The 13,930-nt window shown below is 40.0% G+C and overlaps 1 protein-coding gene across 1 annotated transcript; it reads left to right on the top strand.

Annotated features, from left to right (window-relative positions):
- The first annotated feature begins 376 nt into the window (after positions 1-376).
- tbca (tubulin cofactor a) lies at positions 377-13,909 on the top strand. Its single transcript, XM_032539754.1, has 4 exons — positions 377-613; positions 8,067-8,172; positions 10,190-10,276; positions 13,206-13,909. The coding sequence occupies exons 1-4, from the start codon at positions 561-563 to the stop codon at positions 13,284-13,286; spliced, it is 327 nt and encodes a 108-aa protein (XP_032395645.1). The 5' UTR covers positions 377-560; the 3' UTR covers positions 13,287-13,909.
- Positions 13,910-13,930: the final 21 nt, after the last annotated feature.

Below are 13,930 nucleotides of genomic sequence, written 5' to 3'. Positions count from 1 at the left end.
AAAATAGGTTCAAGGTCTTTTTTTTAATCATGTGCACAACAATTAGGCCTACAGTGAAGCAGTTGTTGGCAATCAAAATCTTTGGTCTCAGGGTCCCTCTAACAATGCTAATAAAACATGTGTAGGAAAAAAAGATCACACAACAACACAATAAGAATTTAAACACTAAGCAGATAAAAAATAAAATATAACATAATACAAAATAAAATTAATTAATATAAAATAGATGGAAATGGTGATGCATAAACTCTGTGTAACAGGTATGTTGTAAATGAATAAATGAATAATGTGTTTTGTAATGAGATATGACTTATTTTCATAGTATGTTTTTCATCATATATTTTTAAATGTAATTGTTGAACAAATGACCAGAACTCCCCTAAGTGCGTTCTCAAACTGGACCTGCTGTGATCCACACACTCGATAATCATCAGCGCCTAGAGATCGATTTATCTGCGAGCAGCTGGTCTTCACTGACTTCCTACCTGCACACCGTTCACAGTTAGCAGTTAGCCACCGCACGTTACAACAACTGCGTACATTAGCCACAGTCTACAGCCATGGCAGATCCAAGAATACGGCAAATAAAGATTAAAACTGGCATCGTTAAGAGGTAAGGTTGGCCTTTCGCTCCAGTTTAAGACGATTTAGCATGTCAAGCAAGCTAACTTACGTACGTAACGTAAAATAGCCAGCTATATAAAGCTATGCGCTAAGCTAGGGTAGCGAGCTAACTAGCTCATCCGAGCGCTCAAGCTGGCTCGGCATCAAACCCCACCGCACACGGAGGAACGTTTGTCCGTTAGGGTTTTAACTTTACTCCGGTGCTGGGGAGCGGCCTATAGTCTGTAAGCAGTTCTTTTGTTGTGTTTTTGGTTGCTTCTTCGGCTGCTATTGCTACTTTGTTTTTCAAACTGTCATGTATGCTGATGTATGAGGTCACTTGCAACCAAGGGCCTAAACGTTTTTATTTTGATACTGTATTCACTTAAATTTGTTTAACGTTAAAGACGGCACGTTAAATACTGTTGTTTGTTTTGTATGAGTAAGCACATTGTGAGCAATGTATAATCAAAAGCAAAAATCCTCGTATGTGTCCTCATTCCTGGCAAATAAAGCTGTTTGTGATACAAAAATTAGATACATGACGCGGTCGAGATTGTCAGTTAGAACAAAAGACAATGCCAAGCTTCTTCAAGGCGACTGTTCCTACAGTATTGGTAAATATTCCTCACATACAATCAGAACTTGCTTTGGTAAGTAAATAATATGATTCTAAGACAAAGTACTGCTACAGGCAAGAACATAAATACAGAATATTTCTATTACAAAGTAAAGTATGCAAAATGAGACTAACAAAATAACGTCTGTACAATATAAAATTAACCGTTTAAAAAAAGGGAAACAAGGAAGGCAGATGGACAAAAGCTCACAGTATTTGTAACGTTAACATGTGCAGTGGTCAGGGGTAATAGTCCAGGATGTGCTAATGTGATGTGTAGTAACTGAGGGTACTCTGTCAGAGAGTGGGCCTTGTTGATGAGGCCCACTGCAGTCAGGGAGAAATCCACTATAGCTATAAAGAAACATTCACCCTGAAACTGTCTAAAGTCAGATAAACTAACATTACTCTGCTGTTTTTAACACAGCCCTGTATAGCCTTGTTTTATCTCCATATAACATTACTTTCCCCCACCCAGTCTGAGCTGACGGTGTACATTTGTGAAGATGTAGGCAATACCTGCACAGTCATGAAGCTGCATCATGTAGCTTACTGCTACTGTTAGTGTGGCCTATGGTTATCATATGGATGCAAGGCCTACAAGTTTACTGTGACTAAGCACACCATACTAATATTCTATAATTCGTCAAATATGGTGCTGTTTTATTTTCCACACTAAAATATTAAAGTAGGTTATTCTCCTTAAATGATTTGTAGTTACCTATCTGATAATTGTTTTACCTCTAAGCCAACTCTCTTGATCAGTTGTTTCCCCATCATTTTATTCTGAGGCATTTAATATTGTTATATCTGGTGAATAAATGCAAAGTTATATATTTAGTAGGGCTGCACGATTATGGCCAAAATGATAATCACGATTATTTTGATCAAAATTTTGATCGCGATTATTCTCACGATTATTTGTTGATTTTAACCAAAACAAATTGTATTGTCATATAGGCTGTTTATAACTGGAGAGGGAGTGTGATGGACCCTACTCACAGAGAGACGCTGATCATTAGAACGGGTCCGCACGGTCGAATGGCGGACCACATGGCGTGTGTATGAAACGCTGTATTTCACTGCGCTGCATTTTTATGAACTATGATATTCTGGCCATGGGTCACATCTCAGGCCTAGGTCCAGCAGCTCCGTCTCACGCTGTTACTCTACCAACTGAAGTTAGTGAATCAAAACTTTTCTGTGTTCTTCGCCGTGGCGGCCGCGATAGCAGAGTTACCAGAAACACTGGTACAAATACAGGTTTAACCCTCATATTAACAATAACACTGTGTTAATAAAAAAAAATTTGTAGACAAATGTCAGAAGTTTGAACCGGCGGCCGCTGTGCGGCGGGGCGCGGAGAGTAGAGGAGAGAGAGTAGAGGAGAGAGAGTAGGACGAGAGAGCGTAGAAAGATCCCACACAGGCACGGCATTACAGAAGAACTGGGTCATGTAACGCAAAATTAAACCATATCCATATAAACAGCATTGCAGCGGATGCGAGGACATTAGCACCGGTGCGTCCGGGAGCTAACAGCTAACAGACGCTAACTAGCACCGACTAGCACTGGTCAGCACTGTTGTCGGAAAAACAACAGACGGGGTCACGGGACATAATGTTGCGTTTACTGGTAAACTGGTAAACCTTGAGACTGTCGTATAACGACTGTATCTGTTGAGTTTCCTCCCGTTACTCTGTCCTCTGGGACTGTCTACATCTAGAAACTAGGCACAGGGTGCAGTGAACTACTTGACTGGCTCATGAGCAGACGGCTTTACGGAGCGGGAGATTGGCTTTGCAAAAAACCCGGAGCGTTCTATGAAATGACGTTATAAAAAATATTGCTCGATCACGCAAATTTGATCGTGGGAAGTCCAAATCGTGATCGCGATTAAAATTCGATTAATTGTGCAGCCCTAATATTTAGTATTACTTTTCTAATTTATCCAACTTTTTCCTTTGGCAACAGAAAGGATTTCTTTTCCCTGATCTCAGCTAAGTTAACAAAGTGGTTGTTACTCATATTTGACCTTAATCAAGCTCTCTGCTAGATCTTTGTTCAGGTTCTGTATCAACAAGTATTGCTAGATTATAAAGACATTTGTATAATTCGAATAAACCAATGAAACCACATCTCATCACCAAACTGCCTTTTTTTTTTAATTACACCGAGCCTGTGGTGTCAGTGAGTGACAGTTGGATTCAAAACATCTCCAGAAAGCATGGGAAACGTGTTATTTTCGAGAAACAAAAAAGTATAAATGCAGTGCAGTGTTAGTCTTATCTTGTACAGTGACTTGACTGAAATCTACAGTAGATCCTACTCTAATCATGGCTCATACTCAAGAAAAATACACCAGTATCAAAGCTAATATTTGTGTAGTAACAGATGGGAAGTGAACAAATTAATGAATATGATCCACCAACAATAGTGGGTTAAAATGTAGTGTTGGACCAAATTCTATCCTGATTTTAAATCCTAGACTAAACTAATTTGCTGCAAGTAGCATAGAGTAAAACTTTTATAGTTAGAAAAGTTTACTGGCAGAATGATCAGCTGTTGTGTAGATCTAAGTCGTGATCATGAGAAGGCAATGTTTGATCTGCCAAGATACCAATAGAGAATATAAGCTCAACAAAATTAAACTGGTCTGATCTTCCTGTGACTTTGTTTTTTTTGGACACCGGTGTGTCAATGTCATGATGTCAATATCAAAAGAATAATGGATAGAAATACAATACCTTTTTAATTATGCTAGGGCGGTACCAGACCTCAAAATGTTGTCAGTCAAATTGGATTTGCCTGTTCAATGTAAATATTAGACTATTCATTTCAATTTTTTTTCAGGTATTTTTTTCAGTGTTCAGTTTTAAGCAGCGCTTTATTGAACTGCCCTATATTTGAGGGGGTTCAGGGTGACAAAGACGGTTCTCATGATCTAGTAAACAAGCCAAGTTAGCCGTCCGAGCTAAAGCCTGCTAACTACTGTAGCTGAGGGCAATAAAATAAAAACATGGAGGCTCCGTAATCTGAACTAGCGTGCACCAAAATGGCCAACACACTTTTATTTACTCCCACAACTGCAGCATAACCCTACAGCTTAATTTCTTCTGTTTTACCCTTCACAATAAAAGCCTCCCGCTTTAATTCACTCAGAGCATTTCACTAAGATAACTCAATACACTACTACACTAATAACTATGTCATGTTTTCCCCTGACGATACGTAATAAACAAAAGACAGAGTCGTGTGAAGTTGCTGTAAGTTGTAAATTCACCCTTTCTAAGCACAAGGCAGAAGATAACATTATCATTATCTTAAAGAGTCTCAGCTGACTGAGGGGTCACCGACTGGTGATTTGAATATTTGACTTTCAGAGGGCAGCGCAAAATCAATCTTTATTACTTTTTTAATACATGACATCTTGGACAAAACAAAGGCTTTTTGATGTTCTCATTGTCTGGTTTAAGGCTGCCTATTAAAAGAGATGGCATCCATTTTGAGTTAAATTTGTACACGTCTAGATACTTTACAATGCTGGAATGGAAAGTACTGTATATATTATAAGGAGTGGTAATGTGCGCCGTCTGTGAGAGTATTTCTTGTCGATCAGTAGACCTCTAATTCCCTCCTGTCAGTGGCAACAGCGTAATGTGCTATCGATTGTGTTTTGCTGAGGGTCAGATTACTAACGGGCTCCCTGACGTGCTAATGACGGTGGCTGGGTTTCCCATAGAGGATAAGGTGACAGACTGTCCAGTGAAGGGAAGACAATAGTACAAATAGTGTACCTTATTAAGCAGTAACTACTGTTCTGATGTCTTTGAGGTTGAATATACTATTTGATACTACCGATAGTACATCTCACCTCCTCTAGGCCAAAAGTCCTATCTTGACGTGGGCCCTTATCAAGCTGTTAGGTTTAAACGCACAGACTGTCATTGCTTTTTGTGTCTTCATAAACTCGTGTCCCTCCCGTTCAGTCTCTTACTCCTCTGTCTCTCCTTCTTCTCTGCTTTTGCCTTGCTCCCTCCCTCCTGCCTTTCATATATTGGAGTTGAGAGGAAACCTGCCTGCTCTTTTAGCCAGGCCTATTTCCAATGGCTTTTGCACATTCCAGTCAGTGCCTTTTCTGACCTAGCGAGGCGGATGCCCTTAATAAAATGACAACAGTAATTTGCCTTTGTCATTCCGGTCCCAGCACAGACTACATCGTGGCTCAAAAATACAGTGCTAGAGGAGGCGGCCGAATGTGTGTGTCGGCTGGCTCTAATTCTTTTTTTTTTTCTATTTTCCAGAGAGCTGCCTTTTCCATTAAGCCTGAGGTGGCAGGTCTATTTAAAACCAGCCGCGACCCCACCCCTCATTCACACAGCGCTCCAAGTCTGGGAGAAATAAGAAATTAACATCAGGACTGGAAGGGGAGGAATGGACATTTTGTTATTAGACTGTCCTTCAGTTTTATTCAAATTATTCCAGCCTTCCTCTCTCCATCTTTCCCCCTCTCTTTGCCACCTTCTTTGACTCTAAACAGGGGACATCACTCACTCTGCATCACGCATGAGAGTGGAAGGCAGGAGCTGCTATTGCATATGGTGCCTGTTTAAAAGCTTCTTGATGGAACCTTATAAGAATGAGTGGTAATTGATGTAAAATATGACAGAGTGATGTTGGTTTCCTTGGCTAAGCAAGGAGCAGTACAACACGGAGGGAAGGGTCTCCGGTAATGTTACTGATTAATGAAGGATCACTCACTTACGCACACGCAGGCTGATTTTATGAAAAATTAAATTTGTGTTGTCATTCCGACAAGCAGGCACAGGCGGAAAAAGACTATTAGTTGGGGAATCATTATCAATAGTGATATTTTCAAACTCCATTATGCCAATCAGGGTCGGAATCTGTTTAATAGATTTAGTTCCATTTGGCCCGTAATTGATAAATAATCAAAATTTATCAATGTACTCGGGCCCATTTTCACTAACAATCAAGGAAAAGAGGCCCATTTACCACCTGACTTGGTCCAAATTAGGGACTAAATTGATGATCAATTAATCACTAAAGTGTGTGTGTGTGTGTGTGTGTGTGTGTGTGTGTGTGTGGTGTGGGGTGGGTGTTTGGGTGTGTGGTGTGGGTGGTGTGTTGTGTGGTGTGTGTGTGTGTGTGTGTGTGTGTGTGTGTGTGTGTGTGTGTGTGTGTGTGTGAAGTTGCTTATAAGTCACATAAGCACAGTGGTAACATAGGAGCTGAAAGGCGTACAGGTAACAAGGAGCTTTTGCGTGGATGCTGCCTGTTTACTCAACATGGAAAAGTTGAGCTAAAACAAAAGTTTAAGTTGGAGCTTGACTTTAGTCGCCAAAAATGTACAATGAACTAAATCAGAGTTCTTTATGCTTTAAAGTAGCAATGATGAAGAAAAAACAGTGTTAATAGTACAGTGGTTTGTGGAGGTTTTAAATATTTTGTGAGGGGTTTAGTAGTCCTCCCTCAAGAAAGTTATTATTACCATATCTGTGTCTAAAACCGTGAAAGAAAAGAAAAGATAATGAATAGGCCTGCATGATTAATTGTTATAAAATCGCGATCTTGATTCATTCACTCCTGTTCGAGAGTTACTTTTTACTTTTATTTTTTAAAATGAATTTTTTCTTTAATGACTTTGATTCTCATTTACTTTTACGAGCCAACTCCATCACAAACACTACTACTTTCTTCTGTGAGTTTTAAACAGAAACTAAAAATAAAATAGGTTTTAAAGCACTCTCAAGCGCTGCAGTGCTCTCCCTGCTAGGTTCTCACAAAGTTCAGGGCTCAACCCTCTTTGTGAGGAAAACATCGTGGCAGAGAATGGTGATATCAGTTCTACGCAACAACAAAAAAATCGTGATTCATATTTTTCCCCTAATCGTGCAGGCTTAATAATAATAATAATAAATAAATAAATAATATTCAAAAAAGCTAAAGACAAAACTTACCCAAGGAAGTCCACTGGCCACCAACTACAATCAATAAATCCGTAAAAAGTCACGTAGTTACAGTCTAAGGTGGTCTTAGTCTACAGGCTAAGGTGGTTCCAAATAAGGGTAGGAAAAACCTCCTCAGTAAAGAAGTGGTCTCGATGTGTACTGTCACTCCAGAGTCTTAGTTTGAACATTTAGGAAGAATTTCTTTTTTTAAAACACTGGGTATATTTAAATGTCTCTGTAAATAAAAAAATAAATAAAAAAAGCTACACTCAATTAACGTGAAGTAAGCCAAGCACACATTTGTCTGTGTAAAAAAATAATAATTTGGAATTATCATCTCGTACTTAGTTGTGTTCATTATTGTTGGATGAATGTGTCATAACCAATGAGATTCTGATATAATATACACATTAGATCAGAGTTTAGATCAGTGCTGAAGCGATTGGTCAATTAACTGATTAGTTGGTCCCTCAAATTCATCCTTTGCAAAACTGCAAATTTACTGCTTCTGAAAAATTAGGATTTCATATCAAAGCATGAGTGTGATTTTGTACTTGGACGCCAGTATTCTGTGTAGCAGCAGGGAGGAGGAATGATGTGTTCGGGTGTTGTTATTGAGGTGTGTATCTTACCATCCTGTGGGAGATGATCTCACTGTGTCCCCCGAGTTAGAGGAACGTTGGAGAGAATGAGGATAGATGGCCCTGTCTGTAAAGGGTGACCATCACAGCCCGCCTTTTTTCATGTTTCGGGCCTATATTATCTGTCTGGGAGGCCGTGCATTTATTCTCCGTGTTTGATGGAACAACACTGTGTGACTGCCTTTAACCGTGAACTGTCTTTTCCTCTCTTCCTGTCCTCGCTGTCTGCAGGCTGGTGAAAGAGGAGATTTCGTACAAAAAAGAGCTAAGCCAGCAGGAGGAGAAGGTTGAGCGCCTGAAAGCAGAGGCAGGATGTGAGTACGTCATCAAGAAACAGGTATGGGGGTCCTCTGTTTTTGCTTCTTGTATACCAAACAACTATGTGTCTACATTTGACAACCTTTACATCATCCATTTATGATGATAAAAAAAAGCCGTTTTCCCATTGATCTCAGCCAATGAGTGAAGAGGTTTTGCTCTCCCGTAGTCAGGAAGTGAATTCTATCTTGATGATTTGAGTAGCCCCTCGTTCATGTAATGAGGTCAGTCCACATTGATAATGAAGAATTAGGTTTTGAGAGGAGAATCATTAGTGATTTTGTAATTTGCTTGATGCAGATGTAATTATATCATGTTACTTTAGAGGAATTTGATAATTACTGACACGTGCTAGTAATGTAGTGTCCCTACCCAGCCCTCCATCATGTGCGTGTGCATTGGCGAAAGCAGTACAGGGTTTGAAAATGTGTATGACTGACATGTTACTGGCTTGCTTTACGTGTTGATGGCATATTAAACACTTTTTTTTCAGAGACTTTTTATACTTCTACATGTTTATTTTTTTTTTTTTTTAATAAAATTTTTAAATTGAACAGAAATGCAGAATGACAACACAAGGACCTAGGATAGGGTCAGATACACGGGTACAGTTCATTACACAGGGATTTGGGCCAAAAAGGTGAAATTAAGAAGAATGTTAAATGAAAGGCAGTAATCAGTGTCTGTTTAATGAGAGTAACACTCCTATTTCATATATTTTAGCCTTGCTGGCACCGTGGCTCCGGGATGGTAAAAGTCTGCCTGTTGGTCGATTGGTTGGTCCTTCACTTTGGTTCACACTGAAATATCTCAACAACTATTTAATGTATTGCCATGACATTTTATACAGACATTCATGATCCCCAGTGGATGATAGTGAGTGACTTTGATGATTCCCTGATTTTTTTCTTTTGCGCCGCCTTGAAAAACACATTATTTGATACATTTTCATTGCGTCCCTAAAATTCTTAATCACTTCTAAATTTGTCTACGAGGGAGCACATGTGTTAGCGTTGAGCCCTGCGCAGAGCGGGACGAAGTCCACAGCTGGCACCGCTTCTGATTATGTTTACTGAAAACATTAATAGTGTGTTTTTGTTTTGTTTGTTCATTCAGAGAGCGACTGCTCAGTGTGAGCAGCAGGCTTGGCTGGTGTTAAATGGGGGGATTGGGAGGCCAGATGGATTATGGTTGGAGATGAGAGGTCTGAGGCAGGATGGATTAGAGGTTTTTGTTTTAATGGAATCAATACGCTGTTAGTGTCATCTTTATCCAGCGCTGATGGGATCATTCCACTGCACTGGGAGGGCACCATGACTTTTCTCTGTTGCAGCACTCTTCTGTTTAGTCTGGCTCACCTTGTCACATCTAGATGGCAACCAGCTCGACTAGTTGTCTACCGTCTTTCAGCGTGTCAGCTAGTCTGCCAGCCGGCCTGTGGATGAGTTCATCTGACTGCCTGTTAGTGTGCACAACCGTGTAATGTACATGTGTGTAACTGCATTCATGTTCTGACTTTCCAGCTTGACAGAGGGCTAGGTGAGGAAGCATCTGTCATGAGTGAGTGTGTCTGACAGCGTTAGCCAACTCTTCTCTGCTCTTTAGGGTGCCAGCTGGGGGAATTCCACATTAGCCGCGGCTGCAAAAGTTCCTCAGGCTGTAACACAGTTTCACTCCAGGCGTAGTAACACCTCTTTACGCCTGATCACAGTGCCCTCGCCTCAGGGTTTCTTCATTTATCCAGTTGTGCAGTCAGATCGAGGTGGTCCCCCGCTGCCCAACTCCCTGCCCGATCGATAACTCAATAACATATTTCATACCTCCCGCTTGTCTGGAGATGTTAACCACAGCAGAGTGTCTGTGGTACACCCTGCATGCTACTGTCAGGAACTAGGCTACAGTGAAATGCAGCGAATTAAGAGGCCTGTATCTAGCTGTTAAAATGAATGTTTGATGATGTGTTGATTTTTGGTATGAAAAATGATGACTGTGGTTGGAATTAACAAAGTGGTAATGTGGTCTCTGTGTGGTCCCAGGTGGAGGTGTTGCAGGAGGCCAGAATGATGATCCCAGACTGCAAACGCCGTTTGACCATAGCACACGGAGATCTGCTTCAGTTATTAGTAAGTAACACAACACAACAGGACAAAACTGTATTGATTAAACTCTTAATACATTTATTTTTTTTGCTGTTCCTTTAACTAATTTGTCATCTCGTAGAAGAACGACCTGGTGTTATTGTGTCTGTGAGATATTTTAGACACATGATGACAAAAACAACTATTTATTATAGAATTAGCCTAAACCTCAGCTTGTGTTTTTTTTGTACCTTGAAACACCATTTCCTTATTTACAATGGTAAAATGTGTTTGGCAGAAAAAGAGCAACACAATTTGTGTAGAGTCGAGTTTCTGGCCACCTGACAAATCTAGCTGCTAGATAAAGTCTCTAACTTTGTCTGTCAGCTGTTTAGTGCTGGGTTAGTAGTTTCTTTCTGAGTTTTCACAGCTTTTTTTTTAATGGGGACAGCTCCCTGTTTGTAAAACTAAAACACTGAGCAAAACAGAGGCTGAAACGATCCATAGGACTGCACAATATTTTTGCCGTCTTGAAAGCTAGCTTCCATTACTGCAGTACTATAAAAAAGCCAACACATGAAGGCATTTTTGCTATGCCAATATTGTTTGACTATAGTCCTTAATACTCATTAAAACCTTAAATACTTGTACAGTGTTATTGGTGGACAAAGAAACACAATATGTACTGCAATATGTTTAGATTCCAACACTTCAACACTATCCAAATACATTTTTTACCAAACAGAATAACTTATTTCACCCAAATCACAAAAATATATATATATTTTTTCATTTCCCCCCAGTGGTATCTTGCCATGGAGATAGTTTCCATTTGTATTTGCCCATGCAGATATTAGACTTCTGCCATCATTTAAATACAATGGAGCTGAATGGGATTTGTGGTGCTCAAAAGATTGCACACTGAACCATTTTCAGGGGAGGTCACTCAGTACGTTTACTGCAGATTGCATACTGAACCATTCCCTTCACTCACTACGTTTACATGCACACCGATCTTCCTCTATTATTCTGAATGACAATATTCCGAATTTGATACAGGTCAAGTAAGCAGCATATTCTGGTTGGATAATTCTAATGAGGCCTTTCTCCGACTATAGCATTTTCCGATTAGGACATGTGGGTTATTCATTGATTATTCAGGTTTTAGAGGCATTCTTTGGACATGTATACAGTGTTCTTGGAATATGCGTCTAAATTTGGGTTTTTACTGCAGTTTACAGCCTCCTGCCTGTTTACGGCTTATGGTCAGCTCTGTGCGTTGCTATGGTTGCTGTACGCAAACCAACCAGCTGACAGTTTGCAAGGCTGCTGACCCGATAAGAAGGAGAGACACAGCTACTTTAAAACATTATCAAAGACTTGGATAGCAACAGGTTTTTGGTTATTTGCACACATTGCCATGCCGACCTTTTCTAAAAACTGTTTGAAGGAACGAGAGAAAGACGCTGTGTTCGCACGCTCCAACAAGTCGGCCGCCCCCGGTAAACTTTTAAAAAATCCAATTTTGCACAGCTAAATATAAACGGGAATATTTGTGGAATACTTGCTTTCATTAGCCATGTAAACGGCTCAGTAGGAATGTCGTCTTTTGGAAATTTGGGCAAAAACTGGAATATTATTTGCATGTTAACGTAGTCACTGTTGAGCAGTCAGTCCACCACTTTTTCTTTTTCCCTGACTGAAATATCTCAGCATCTACTGGGTTAACTGGCTGAGAGTTTTGTACAGACATTCATGGATTGGTAATCCACTGATGTTGTTTCCTCTGGTGCTAACTTCAGATCAGAATTTGAATATGTCTAATACTTTGTTTTAAACCAAATTGATGAAGATTATAACTGCTAAACATCAGCATGTAAGCATTGTCATTGTGACCATGTTAGCACAGGGATGTTAGCATTTTGCTAACATCTTAAGTACAGCCTCACAGAGAGCATGGCTTTTGGTTGTTAGTCAGGCTAACATGTTGAGTGGAAAATCTGAATTCCAGTCATTTCTTTGGCTACATATACACTGCTACATTTTCGATAAAAAAAAGAAAGAAAAGAATATCTTTCGCTACGTTGACACTATTCCATGGTTTCAGAGCCCCTAAAATGGAGACATTTGGGAACGGTGCTGCCCCCGTTTTGGATTTAGAACTCCACGGTGGCTTTGTATTTCTGTGGTAGCAAACATCTCAATGGGAGATAAATCAAAGCTGAATCAAATAAAACCGAAGCTATCTGCTTGGCCACATACCACAGGGGGTTATGGGAAATTGCTTGTTTATGATTTCCTTGAACTGAATATATGAAAATGCTCAAGTTTCACATGTTACATTAATTAACCATACTTTGGTGTATCCGTGCAACCACCGTATGTGTCTAATCCTTCAGGACTTAAGTTGGGATGCTAAGAAGGAAACATAAGCATGCATGTCTCAGGGTCACTGCAATTAATGCGGAGCAACAGTCAGGCAGCTGTTGGTGTGAGTCACTCACATGAGAGCTGGATGGTAGGCATAGGGAGGTAACCTGCAATTAGCAACGTGTCCCCTTCACCTATCACTCATCCTGCAGCCTTTCTTCCTTTTAGACAGACATGCACATATGCACACGCTCATCACAGTTCATTAGCAGCGCTGTCACTTTGGTGACCACCACAGGAGCTCACACACTCCCTTAATTAAAGGACATGGACACCGTACAGTCACGTCATCCCTTAACTGCTAAATTTAGATCCTGGTAACATGATACTGAGTGAAGTATGATCTCAGGCATTACATAAAAAACTCTTTTGTATAAATATTTTTATATAGACAGTGACAGGATAGAAGTTGAGGATAGTTGTGGATTTATTCTTAAGTAGCTTGCTGTAATTCCTTATTTCTGGCTATAGGAGATGGCAATATTGTTCTCAAATGGCAATAAAACACAAGCATGTGTGTGTGTGTGTGTTTGTGTCTTTTCAGGAAGCAGAAGAGGATTTGGGTGAATCAGAGGAGTACAAAGAGGCTAGAAGCGTATTGGACTCAGTGAAGCTTGAAGGATGATTTCTGATCTGTTTCTGTTCTCACTGTGAGATTCACTTGCTTTAAATGTCCATTCCTTTCGTCAGGCCCTGTTTGGAACGGCGGAGGCGAACTGAATCCATTCAGAGTGTCTGTTCTTGATGTAATTATTTCTACTGTTTACTGTTAACGTGCCACCGCATTTGATCACACGCCTCCTGTGTGTAAAATCCCACAAGAACACAATGAAACATTTAGTTTATTACATCAGAGGAGTAGAGGGGTTTTCTTAACATATTTTTCGGCACACTGATACACAATTTGGACTTCAAAGACATTATTAAATACACATGTGTATGTCTTTCCTGCAACTATGATCACTTTCAATGGGTGGGTCCAATGCTGGATGGAAGTATGAAGGCTTTACACCGGTGACTATTGTAAATGGTGTAAAACTGTAGATCACTGTAGTGGTTTTCAGGAAGTGACAGTTTACCTTAACATTTTTCAGATACATTTTGCATTCCTTTTATTGTATGTGTCTGAGCTGCTTAACCCTGCAGGACTTACTGATGATGCATCCCAGAATACTAACCAAAGCTGCAGGTAACAATTATTTTAATAATGGATTTTTCTTTTGATAAATAGCTTGGTTTGTGAGATATTGGAAAAAAAAGTGAGACCCC

Source organism: Etheostoma spectabile, chromosome 16 (assembly GCF_008692095.1).
Source record: "Etheostoma spectabile isolate EspeVRDwgs_2016 chromosome 16, UIUC_Espe_1.0, whole genome shotgun sequence".
Taxonomy (NCBI): Eukaryota; Metazoa; Chordata; class Actinopteri; order Perciformes; family Percidae; genus Etheostoma; species Etheostoma spectabile.
This window is presented reverse-complemented; position numbering and strand designations above follow the sequence as displayed.